Source organism: Conger conger, chromosome 1 (assembly GCF_963514075.1).
Source record: "Conger conger chromosome 1, fConCon1.1, whole genome shotgun sequence".
NCBI lineage: Eukaryota > Metazoa > Chordata > Actinopteri > Anguilliformes > Congridae > Conger > Conger conger.
The window spans coordinates 93,347,010-93,360,039 of NC_083760.1; the positions used below are offsets into that span (position 1 = coordinate 93,347,010).

Below are 13,030 nucleotides of genomic sequence, written 5' to 3' on the forward strand. Positions count from 1 at the left end.
GAGAGTGTGTGAGAGAGAGAGTGTGTGAGAGAGAGAGTGTGTGAGAGAGAGAGTGTGTGAGAGAGAGAGTGTGTGTGAGAGAGAGAGTGTGAGAGAGAGAGTGTGTGTGAGAGAGTGTGTGTGAGAGAGTGTGTGTGAGAGAGAGTGTGTGAGAGAGAGTGTGTGTGAGAGAGAGTGTGTGAGAGAGTGTGTGAGAGAGTGTGTGAGAGAGTGTGTGAGAGAGTGTGTGTGAGAGAGAGTGTGTGTGAGAGAGAGTGTGTGTGAGAGAGTGTGTGTGAGAGAGAGTGTGTGAGAGAGAGAGAGTGTGAGAGAGAGAGAGTGTGTGTGAGAGAGAGTGTGTGTGAGAGAGAGAGTGTGTGAGAGAGAGTGTGTGAGAGAGAGTGTGTGAGAGAGAGTGTGTGAGAGAGAGAGAGCACTGAAGGCCCCTCTCTGTTTCAGACGATGACATCACGGGGGGGAAAGGGGCAGCAGACTCAGTGCAGCAGCGAAGGCAGTATCGCCGGCAGAATCAGCAGTCTTCCTCAGGTTACTGCCCTCATTCTGCCCTCTCATTCTGCCCCCCGCCCTCTCCATGCCCCCCGCAGACCCCCCACCCCGATACCGCCCTAATCCTCACCTCGCTGTGATGTCATGACCCCTCAGACTCCGCCCTAATCCTCACCTCGCTGTGATGTCATGACCCCTCAGACTCCGCCCTAATCCTCACCTCGCTGTGATGTCATGACCCCTCAGACTCCGCCCTAATCCTCACCTCGCTGTGATGTCATGACCCCTCAGACTCCGCCCTAATCCTCACCTCGCTGTGATGTAATCGCCCGCTGCGCCCCGAGACCGTGAAAATTAACAGGAGCCGTGTGATTTCTTTTCCCCCTTTCCTCCCACCTGCAGAGACCGGATCTTCCTCTTCCTCTGAAGACGAAGGGCCGAAGAGGCCGGCTGGCGGGGCGGGCTCAGGGCCCGGGGCTGCGGCCCGAAACGGGGAGGTGAAGAGGAGGCACAGCCACTCCCCCTCCTCCCCCAGGAGGCGCCACCGAGACTCCTCCCCCAGGTCTGCCTCCCGACCCGTCTCACACTCTCCCGACCCGTCTCACACCCACACAACCCGTCTCACACCCACAGGACCCGTCTCACACTCTCCCAACCCGTCTCACACTCTCCCGACCCGTCTCACACTCTCCCGACCCGTCTCACACTCTCCCAACCCGTCTCGACCCGTCTCACACTCTCCCAACCCGTCTCACACCCACAGGACCCGTCTCACACTCTCCCAACCCGTCTCACACTCTCCCGACCCGTCTCACACTCTCCCAACCCGTCTCGACCCGTCTCACACTCTCCCAACCCGTCTCACACCCACAGGACCCGTCTCACACCCACAGGACCCGTCTCACGCTCTCCCGACCCGTCTCACACTCTCCCAACCCGTCTCGACCCGTCTCACACTCTCCCAACCCGTCTCACACCCACAGGACCCGTCTCACACTCTCCCAACCCGTCTCACACTCTCCCGACCCGTCTCACACTCTCCCGACCCGTCTCACACTCTCCCGACCCGTCTCACACACACGACCCGGAATAACCCAGCGTTGTAACAGTTTCTTTCCGTCTCTCCTTGCCAGGAACGCCGCTGGGAAGAGGTGGCAGTCCCCCGTGCAGAACAGGTGGGTTCCACAAACGCAACGCCCGTTCCCTTTCTGAAACAGCCAGGCCTCCCACGGAGGTGTCCCTGGGAGAACCGCCCCATTGCCCGGAATGTTGTGGGAAAGCCGCATTGAACCTGATGAAGTTTAGTCCACTCGACTCCATCAGAAATTCCCGCGTGTGGAACGCTCATCCTGAAAACCTCATCCTTGAATCCCAACAATGACCATTATAGCATTATAATGCTGGCTGGTCAACTTCTCCAAATGCACAAAACTGTCTAGATTGAAAACTAGCTAAAATGACGTTTAATAAAAAATAATAAAACAACACCCAGGCAGGGAATTCTCCTTCATAAGGGAGGGATCCCTTCACCGCAGAACTTCAGGGGGCTGTAGGTTTGGTGGGTCTCTGTGGGGTCCCCTCTGAAGCTGTAGGCTTGGTGGGTCTCTGTGGGGTCCCCTCTGAAGCTGTAGGTTTGGTGGGTCTCTGTGGGGCCCCCTCTGAAGCTGTAGGTTTGGTGGGTCTCTGTGGGGTCCCCTCTGAAGCTGTTTTTGGGGTTCCCTCTGCAGGAGAAGACGGACCCCCTCTCCCCCGGGACGGAGACACCGCTCCCCCTCCCCGCCCCGCCGACGCCGCTCCCCCTCCCCTCCTCCCAGACGCAGGTACGCTTCCCAGCATGCACCTCTCTGGGGCAGATCTCGGCGCTGTTGCCTAACGACGGTTATATTTAGTTTTGACTGTGAGTTAAGTCGAGTCATTTTCTGTTTTCGTTGACTCACGCCAGGTCAGTGTTGAAAATGAGAATATGTTCTCAGTCACTTTTACCTGGTTAAAAGTGAAAGTTACAACAGGTCATTTTGGGCTTCTAACCGTCAAGAGAGGAATAGCAGCAACAAACACCTTCAACACTGTTTATCCCTCCCCCTTCTCTGTAAACGCGCTGACGTTGAAACACCATTGGCTGTGGCAATTGGAACCACTTTTCAACCAATGAGCTTGAATTATTGTAGTTCTACAGTCTTGGTACAGAGTGTTGGGCTGTTTTGAAACCTGAATTTAAGGACTAGAAGCACAGTCAACATGTCCGTGAGCCTTTTCCAATGAGGGGAAGGGATTTTAACACAAAAATCTTACCTCTTGTACCTTGAAATGAATTGAATGAAATACTGTTCCTCCAGACTGACCTTTCACTCCTCCCCCCCCCAGGTCTCCCAGCCCCCCCCCCTCGCAGACGCTCCCCCTCCCCCCGCCGCTACTCCCCGCCCATCCAGAGGCGCTACAGCCCGTCCCCCCTGCCCCCCCAGAAGCGCAGAGTTTCGGGGTCCCCCCCGCCCCCCAAACGCCGCGCGTCGCCCTCCCCCGCCCCCAAGCGCCGCGGCTCCCGCTCCCCCAAACGCCGGGGCTCCCCCCCGCCAAAGAGACGCACGCCCCCGCCCGCGTCCTCCTCCTCCTCCCCCCCTCCCCCGGCCCGGTCCCGCAGGAGCCCCGCCCTCCTGCCGCCCCCGTCGGCCTCCACCAATCGGGCCGGGCGGGACCGCCTCTCCCCCTCCCCCCCCGCGGCCAGGGGGCGTGGCCAGCGCCCCTCCTCCAGCCCCCCCGCCCGCCACGGCCCCGCCTCCACCACCCCGCCCCCCCAGCGGCGGCAGCAGTCCCCGTCTCCTAGCAACAGGCCCATCCGCCGGGTCTCCCGGACACCGGAGCCCAAGAAGTCCAAGAAGTAAGAGAGGGTGCTTCTTACAACTTTGTGTGCTTCTTACAACTTCCTGTGTGTCAAGAGTGCTTGTTGCAACTTCCTGTCTGTCTAAAGCAATGTTTGAAATTTAACTTTAAAGGTGCTGTAGTTTTTTGGTAGTTTTTTGTTTTATTCCAAATGAATAAAACAAAGAACTGGCTTTTTAACATTGTCGGTAATCTGTAGGTAATTTCTGGTGTCTGCAGAGTTTTAGGTGTTTTACACAAAGCCCTCGGTCGGGGTTTGCGCACGTTTCCTCGTTCAGAAATCGTGGTGTTGATTTAGAAGCCGGGGATTCGAGACGAGACCAGGCCGTTTGAGAACGTTGCAGAGAGGCGTTGTGGTGGTATGACGTCTGTATTCCTGTCCTGGGCGATTCGACACGTGTAGTCACTGGGGTGCGTTCCAGAAGAGTCGGCAGTTGCAGCTTGTTGTGAATCTTTGGTCTGAACTGGTCTTCAGCTGCCCTGTCTTTTGGGGGAAGTTATGAATGGCCTTTGGTGCTCGGTTATTTCTTTTTGTGTGTGTGTTTTTTCTGTGAGGCTGGAAATGAATTCTGAATGTCTTGTTTTGAGGAGTATTTAAACGTCCCTCTCCCCCCCCCCCCCCCGCGCAGGGCGTCCCCCAGCCCCCAGCCCATGAGGAGGGTCTCCTCCCGCTCCCCGTCAGGCTCCCCGGAACCAGCCGGAAAGAAGCGCCCCGCCCCCGCCTCCGCCTCCCCCTCCCCTTCCCGCTCTGCCAGCGGGTCCCCCGCCCCCCCCACCAAGAAGACCAACAGCGCCTCGGCCAGCCCCTCCCCCAACAAGGTACAGTGTCTGTGTCTGTCTGTGTCTGTGTGTCTGTGTGTGTGTGTGTGTGTCTGTGTGTGTGTGTCTGTGTCTGTCTGTCTGTCTGTCTGTCTGTCTGTCTGTCTGTCTGTCTGTCTGTGTCTGTGTGTGTGTGAGTGTCTGTCTGTCTCTGTCTCTGTGTGTCTGTGTCTGTCTGTGTGTGTGTCTGTGTGTGTGTCTGTGTGTGTCTGTCTGTGTGTGTGTGTGTGTGTGTCTGTGTGTCTGTCTGTCTGTGTCTGTGTGTCTGTCTGTCTGTGTCTGTGTGTGTCTGTGTCTGTGTGAGTGTCTGTCTGTCTGTGTGTGTCTGTGTGTGTGTCTGTCTGTGTGTGTGTGTGTCTGTGTGTCTGTCTGTCTGTCTGTGTCTGTCTGTGTCTGTGTCTGTGTGTGAGTGTCTGTCTGTCTCTGTCTGTCTGTGTGTGTCTGTGTCTGTGTCTGTCTGTGTGTGTGTCTGTGTGTGTCTGTCTGTGTGTGTCTGTCTGTGTGTGTGTGTGTGTGTGAGTGTCTGTCTGTGAGTGTGTCTGAGAGTGTGTCTGTGAGTGTCTGTCTGTCTGTGAGTGTCTGTCTGTCTGTGCCTTCGTGTGTTTGTGTGTGTCTGTGAGCAGCTTAAATAACTACTGTAATGTCAACTCCTCCAGAACTCAGACACTGAAGCAGGAGGCAAGAAGAAGAAGAAGAAGAAGGAGAAGAAACACAAAAAAGACAAGAAACACAAGAAGCATAAGAAGCACAGGAAGGAGAAGGTCGCCGTGGTGACCGTTGCCACGGACGACGTCCCGCCGGAGGGCGCAGGGCTGGAGGCAGACCCCGATTCAGATCCCAAAAAGGTGAGGTCTCCTCTTCCACCCTCCCCCTCCCTGTGACCGGAGGGTCTTCAGCCCCGGTGCTGGAGCGCTGCCGGGTCAGCACTTAATCTGTCAATAAGATCCAATTTGTGTGCTGTACCTCAATTGGTTGATTTTAAGCAGTGAAGGCCCATCTACACCAAATACATCAGTTTAAAAATCCGGATGGATGGCATAGTCCACACCACAGCTGTGAACGACACTGACGCACGATATCTTTGGGATCACTTTTCAGAGCCGAACAATAGCAACTCTGACGGCCAATCAAAATCCATCTGTATTTACAGGCCTTCACGTTCTAAATTAGCAGAACGTTCATTGTTCATCAGTGTGGATGCTCTCATAGTTATCGTTACAGATCATAGACTGTAGTTGGTGTAGACGGGCCTCCAGCTCTGCAGCTCACCAGAACCCGGGTTCCAGACCCCCCGGGTTTCACAACGGAACCACACTTTTTCTGTCGTTTTCCTAACTCTTTAAGGAAGTGTGTATTTTTTTGGAACGTCTCATTTTGCCGTTCCGAGTCTGTGTTCTAGAACTCCATCGTTTCCCCGTTACCGGCAGTGATTGTGACATCGCCGTTAGAATGTTGAGTTCGGATCATTCTAATCGCACACTTGTGACCTCACACCTTTTTTTTTTTTAAGGGACTAGTCCAGGGGTCGGCAACCCTGGTCCTGGAGAGCCGCAGGGTGTGCTGGCTTTCGTTGTTACTTGTTGCATTAATTGATCAATGAAAGCCGTTGATTACACAGTTAACTCACCTCACCTGGTTTCTTGGGTCTGAATCGGTTGCTTATTTTAAGGTGGAGACGAAAGCCAGCACACCCTGCGGCTCCTCAGGACCAGGGTTGCTGACCCCTGGGCTAGTCGTATCTTAAACGTGTGTACGGGGAGGTGTGTTTGAGCGACGTGCGTCCGCTCTGTGCTCTCCGTAGCGGGGCGTGTTTCGGAGTAACTAACGCTGACATTCTTTAAGGACTCAGACAGTGAAGTAGAAGACAGTTTGGATGACCTGGAGAAGCACCTTCGGGAAAAAGCTCTGCGGTCCATGCGAAAGGCACAGACCTCCCCCCCCCAGTCCTGAGAGGGGAGGGGGGGAACCGGGGCGGGGACCACGCACCCTTCCTCTACTTCCTCCTCCTCCTCATCATCCTCCTCCGGAATCTTCCATTCTTCTTTTTGAGTTTGTCATGGTGATCTGGTTGAGCTTCAGAATGTACAGTGTTTTTTTCTCCCTTGGGGGGGGTGGGGTGGGGAATTTAACGTGGGGTTTCATCAGTAGTGTTTTTTTTGTGGGGGGGGGGGGGGGGGGCTGGTTTTGTTTTGCAAATCAAACAGATTGGAAGTCTATCTTGTTTTTTTTTCTGGGAGACGGAGGGAGCTGTGTGTAGGCTAGTTTACATCACGGCTAAGCCCACCTCTCTGACTCCTTAGTGTCCTTTAGAGTCACTTCTCCTCTGCATGTTTGCAGCGAAGCACTGAGATTCTGTTTTTCTTTTTCTGTCTGTGTGGGGGGGGGGGGGGGGGCGGATGTGCATGAGAAGGATGGTATACAAACCCAAATCCACTGAGCTGTTTTTGTTTTTTTATTTGTTTTTTTTTTTGTTTTTTTAATTTTGTAGTGAATGTTAAACCTGGAAATGTTGCTATGAAATGGAACCAAATGGGATCTTTTTGTGTGTACCCCCCCCCCCCCCCCCCCAAACACCATAACTCATTTAGAAAATGTTCCAAATTCTTCTGTGTTGCAGACAGCAGAGTGGAGAGCCCTCCTGGGGGGGGTGTGGTTTTGCTCTAGACGACCCCCCCAGTCAGCCCCTTTACAGTTGTACGTTTTTAGTTGAAGAAATGCTAAATGATCCACAACTTGCATAACTTTTTTTTTTTTTTTTTCTCGTTTGTTTTGTTTCAAATTGTTAGTCTGTGGGAGTACATTGGACCTGTATTTAAATACCCTGCTCTTGTCATCTTTTGAAATTAAGATTTTTTTAATGAAAATAAATGTGGTTGAATTTATTTCTCCTCTTTTACCACCCCTTGGTCTCTCCAGAAACGCACACCGTTACTGCTCACCCGCACACTCGGAATACAGGACATCACGTCTCAAAGGAAGCTACACTACACTAGCCGTAAGCCCGCCACTGTGAAAGTTTGAAACATTTCCATTTTTAAAAATCTACTAAAGGAACCCCGTAGATTTAGAAGAGTCTCGTCGTCGACGGTGGATACCTTTTTCAGACGCAACTCTCATTTCAGAGTTCAAGTGTACGAGTCTTGCATTTCAGATATTTAGGGCACCGGTAGCATTTTATATTTGCGTCTCTGCCACGATTGAGCTTTTGGCCCTCGACGTCCAGTGTTCACTAGGCGGCGCTTTATACAGATATGCATAGAATGAAGTAAGTCCTTTAAGTGCTCCTTTTTAAAGTTTTGACTCCCAATAGTTGTATCTGCGTCTTATGCGAGCGAGGAGGAAATAAATGCACCAAGAAAAGTATTTTCTACAGATGTAGCCTACTGGTAAATATTTGACGCTTTAAACTACTGTAGCTTCTTGGAAAAACTTTACAAAGAGAAAACTTTGCCACGAACATGAGACGTGGGATTTTTATTTCGAGACCTATGCATGTATTTCAGAATGAAACGCCCGAATAAATGTGCCGTTTGAAGTTTTACTGACTGCCATTTTACTTTCCACCGGGGGGGGGCTCGGAGAAAAACGTTTATTTGGTCACATAGCGATAGCGATGAAGTCCTAAAGGTGAATCTTAACCTCCTAAGACCCGCACTCTTTTTTGGTATGCATTTTTTTCTCTTTGCTATTTGGGCTTATTGGGACCTGATAAGTATAAAAACTAAGCATCATCTTTTGACATGATGTAGTTTTTGAGAAAAATGATGTCCACATATGTGGACTCTCGGTCTTAAGAATGAAGTATTATGGTTGTACAGCCCAAAATGTGGAGTCCACGCATGTGTACGCCAGGTCTTAGGAGGTTAAGGTGTCGACCCCCCAGTCCTGAGTGCATGCACCTTTTAAACCTATCACTGAAGTAAGTAGCCTATGTGGCGTTCAGGTAAAGTCCGGTAGACCTCGCCACCAGATTGCCCGGGCAACGCCCTCATATCAGACTTAATCGAAAAATGTGCTTTGTCTTTCCATATGCATGTACAAAGCACATGCCCATTGACTGGCCTGCGCCGAGCGCCGTCTGTTGATATATAATGTACCCATATACTTGCACATCGCATCGGTCACCGAAGTGGACAGTTTACTTGCCTTTGCTAAACTGGGAATCGGACGCCTGTGCGTGTGTGACGTTCTGAGACGGAGCTCGCGTGTTTACATCCCATTCACCCCGCCTGAGTGCGCGCTTTGTTTAAACACCTGCTCGGGCAGGCGCGGGCTCACTGTGGCCGCGTTGCCTAGGTAGCCTGCCCTGTACCGCGCGCATGGCGGTAGGATAGCGGGGGGGGGGAAATCGCTTGGGGAGGAGTTGAGCCCGCAGTGCCTTGTAGTACTAGCCTGCTGCCTCGGCCCGTGTGTGTGTGTGTGTGTGTGTGTGTGTTTGACGCGCGTCCTGCAGTGCGAAGATAACGTTAAATGTGATGATCTGGTGGCTCCGTGGAACGACGGGAAACGGCATTAATCAGCGCCTCGCGCACACAATGGACTGAGACAATGCGCAGACGACAAAGCGCGGGCAGTTCTGCTTATTTATTTATTTATTTATTCTAGATTGTACATCTCCACGCCTAGAACAGAAACATCTTCAAGTTGTGGATACAGTCGCCCGTATTTGGTGTAGCCTATAACCGTCCTATTCAGTTAAAACAATAAGTACCCTTGGCTATACAGGCTTTTGCGATCTGTGATTGTATCTCAGAGCCGTTTCTGTGCTGATAGCAGGAGTAGCCAAACTCAATAAAGATGCTTGGTTTAGCAGTGAAACGCAATACTGCACTGGGGTGAGTCTTTTGTTTAAACTATCTAACACCGATGATCATCTTTTCTTATGAGTGTCAACCGTGAACGGCTACACTGGCATATTCCTTCCTCTGAAAAATAATATCCAACACGCGACTTGTAACCCAAGCTCAGCAATCGTAACTCCGTTATTGAACGATTTCCTTTTTCATATCCGGTGAGTAATGCCATCGTGGATATCTGCCAATGGCTCAAGCTTCTTTTGTCTCGGTTCACAAGCCGTTATCGTCCTTCTAGTCATAAGCTTCCTTACAAATAATGTAGACTGCTACAACATTTGTAACACTTACGTAATAATAACAATAATTCATAATTTGTATTGTTATTATTCACCACAATAAAACAGAAACCCCCACTGCCCAACTTAATGACTAGACCAGGCAAAATTCATTTCTCATCCTTGCCTTTTAAATAGGCTCTGAAATATAGTCTTTATCAGCATTTAATCAGACTATAGCCCATGTTCAGTAGCGAATGGCCAATATGAGTATAAAAGATTGCTTAAAATTAAAACAACAGGGATAGCGTGGGATCGCACGGTAGCTTTTACTGCACAACGGTTACGCCTTAAGTCACACCGAGGGTAGTAGTAGCGTGAATAACACTACCCCCCCACGTGCTTTCATGAAACGCAAGATGCGGTCGCCAGTGCGGAATCCTCATAACCTCGTGTAGTGACGTGGCAAACAGGCTATAGTTACAGTACGTACGATCATGCGGGGGTTTTTAACCATTTAAGGTGCAAGATCACACACAAATAGCCCTAGCTTATGCTATCCGAATTTTCTCAACTGAACGCCCTAATGCTGGAGTAACAATCACTAGCCTACTGCCATTTGAAAGCAATGGAGTTCTAGAACATTGACGTAGAATTCTTTGGGGCGAAAAAAAAAATAGCTTAGCCTACTTGCTTGGCTTGGGACGGCTTTTTTTCTGTTTTTATTCCCTAGCTACGGACCACAGTTGCACCAGGCATCTCCTCCTCCGCTAAGACTTTTCAGACCCTGCCCACTTTTGTCTTCTTTGCGGATGACATCACGGCTTTAAATATTCCCGTTGCCTTTTTTTTCCCCCTCCCCTCCCCTCCTCCTGCCTGCATCATCTCCCTCCCGAGCCCCAGAACGGCGACGAATAGTCCGGAGAGCGAACGGGTTCCCAACAATGGTTTTGTAACTACAGCCAGCGAGCTTCTAGAAAAACCCCGGCGGACAAACACAGCTTTTGTGAAAAGCTCTTTGGTTAAGCAACGCGGCTCGTATTGTTGTGGGTGCTCGAATATTCTCCGCACACGCACACACACACAAAAAGCGAAGCGCTACAACTAGAATCACAGCGAGATTCCAGCTGGTCATCCTAACTAGCTTGGGGGGGGAGAAAGGCGGTTACTCGAAAGCTCGAGAAGTGACGGAGTTGGAGAGAGGAAATAACGGAGGAGTCGACCAAGAAGAAAGAGGTTTATTGCCTTGGAGACGTAGCCTGCATAAACTAAGTTCGCGATGTCTCTTTCGATCCCGCAGAACGGAGTGAAGGGGGACGGCGAGCCCGTTATCGAGCTGTTCGTGAAGGTAAGGCGAACCGCAGTGGGGCTTTATTCACTTTTTCAGACGATGTAAAAGTTTGGGTCTTCGTTCTGGATGCCGCCGACGGCTGGCCCGTGTAGGCTACGTTGGGACAAAGTTCTTGTCGACTAGTAGTAAGCCTATTTCGTGCTGCATAACTGGGAAATGTTATGGAAATAAATTAAGTGGTTTATTCAACACCGTTGAAGGACACTGGTCGGCTGGAGTGTAAATATGGAAGAAATAATGAATCAAAGGTTTTATTGTAGCCTATTTATTATGCACCTCTTGGAGCATTATTTTGAATTGGGCTACCTCCGACGTGTAGCGTTAGGAGTGAGGAAAATTAATGATAAATTGGTCAAAAGCAATTCTGTTGCAATAATGTCAACAAGGTAAATGAGTCATTTGATGGAGAGAACTCCGTTCGCGGCGGCGTGCCATGTGGGATATGATTGTTTTAGTGGAAAAAAGGGCGGACACTCGTGGTCCGGCAGGGCAGACGGAAAACGTGCATATTGCCACGATTATGAAGTAATTTCAGTCAAGATAGAAGTCCAGACCCTTGCATATTTCAGCGCCCTTTGTAAATATTGTGCAGAAAAGCATGATTGCAGTCTATAATGCAAGAGGGTGAGGGTAGCAAGTGGTAATTACCCGATGGCCGACAATCTCGTATGCTAACATTAGCTTATCAAGAAGGAACAGGATACTTTCTTTTTCGAAACGACCCGCTTCTATGGGAGCAGTTTTAACAAATGAAAAGTTCATGGGACGCTTGGTAGTCAAGGTTATTGACTTGCAACAACCGCTGGAAAGCTCATGACATTAGCAAGACCACTGTTTCAATGGTAGGGCAGTAATCACGCCCCCCCCCCCCCCCAAAAAAAAAGACCGATTTTTTCCGTCGGCTGTTGCATCACTTTGACCGCCAACGAACAGATGGAGAAGCGTTGTCTTTCAGTCTCCAAGTACAGTAGCCTTGTATTTGCTGAAGGGCGGGGCAGTTTTATTATTTTATTTTCGGATACACCGCTTTATATTGCTCAAGGGACTGGCAAGTTGCGTTGCGCGTTACATCGCCCTTCCTTATTCACGGTGACTCCTCGTGTGGGATAAAGTTCGTCATCTCTTCCCCCTTATCCTTGGTTCTTGACTGACTTTTCACAAGGGAATATGGTTGGGCAGCCAGTTGGGTGTTTAAATGTTAGCTAGCTAAGCAAAACAAGAACTGATGATCCGTTGCATGTTGTTGTTGCTTCACTTGTTACCCTGATCACTTTCATTACACGCAATCCCAAGAAACGACGAAAAGAAACCCGAATCGATCAGGTACTGCTGCCACTGCGGCGTGACCTAACCCAGCCCCCGCGCGCGCGCGCGAGCGAGAGAGAGAGAGAGAGACGACTCAAGTTCCGGCCTGTGTTGGGTTCGGGGTTGCTATGCAACTTTGACGTTCCGGAGTCAGACTTGGGCAAGTTACCTTCAGCTGCTCGGCTCTTTGTTTTGGACGCCGACACAAATCTAGTTTGAACACTACATGCCTGAAGACGGTCTAAGGAAGTCTGTCTCGCCCTATATTTCAGTCCATCATGTAAAAGCCAGAGAAAAGATCCCGCTGTCTTTGACATTAGATTAGGCAACTATTGCCTCATTTAGTTCTTTATGTTAGTGTACAGCTAATTGGAGTAGCCTCATCTAACTTTCTAACTGACAAGCTTGTGGTCACTTGCTGTCAAGCGTGGCAATGTCCATGTGCTAATATTGCTAACTACCAAAATAAACAAGAAGTGACTAGGTGATTATCTTTAAGTTGTCACTTTTCAATAATTTGAAAGTAATGCATCTCAAAATATTTCCTCAACAGTTGCATCTACTGTACATCCTAGCCAGTGTGTGGGGCGTTTGCCAGTTCAAACGATTAAAATATGACACAGTTCACTTTTTAGAAATGTAATTCACTCAAATGTGGAAAATGGAAACCTCATTTGTACCTGGAGCCAAGACGTTTGGCTGTAGGTTTGGAGTTAGCTTTTAGTTGGTTGGTTAGCATTGTGATGTGGAAGTCCTGTTCTCTGGTGTCCGTGTGTCCGTGTGAGTGTGAGTGTGTGTTGCTGTGAGTCTCTGAATTCATCCGGAGCTCAGGATGTGATCTCCGGGGAAATGTTTTTTTTCCAGCGACTGAGCGGGAAAACGAGCATAAACAAGAGGGGCGAAAAGGGGGGATGCAGAGGAGGGGGGGGGTGAGGGAGGAGGAAAGGGGGGATTTGGGGAAGGGGTGGAGGGTCAGGAAGGGGGCCCTGTGTTAATTTAGGAGGAGGGGCACAGCGCGCGGGCGCTACAACCTCAGGTTGCATTCAATAAATAAAAAATACAATAAAAAAAATGAATAAATGAAGTTTCCCAAAACGTTTGAAAATGGAATGAAAAACCTC

At 50.2% G+C, this 13,030-nt stretch overlaps 2 protein-coding genes across 2 annotated transcripts in view; both read left to right on the forward strand.

Moving 5' to 3' along the window:
* The window catches only part of LOC133132380 (serine/arginine repetitive matrix protein 1-like), a 25,059-nt gene extending 18,765 nt beyond the window's left edge, over positions 1-6,294 (forward strand). The window contains 5 exon segments of the mRNA XM_061247805.1: positions 2,217-2,306; positions 2,876-3,361; positions 3,993-4,182; positions 4,839-5,027; positions 6,025-6,294. Of these exon segments, the coding sequence (XP_061103789.1) occupies positions 2,217-2,306; positions 2,876-3,361; positions 3,993-4,182; positions 4,839-5,027; positions 6,025-6,132 (1,063 nt within the window). The 3' untranslated portion in view covers positions 6,133-6,294.
* A 3,831-nt stretch (positions 6,295-10,125) lies between these two features.
* LOC133139405 (chloride intracellular channel protein 4) overlaps positions 10,126-13,030 on the forward strand; it is a 53,579-nt gene continuing 50,674 nt past the window's right edge. Inside the window, exon 1 of the mRNA XM_061258930.1 lies at positions 10,126-10,601. Coding sequence (XP_061114914.1) covers positions 10,533-10,601 — 69 coding nt within the window. The 5' untranslated portion in view covers positions 10,126-10,532. The remainder of the gene's footprint in view (positions 10,602-13,030) is intronic.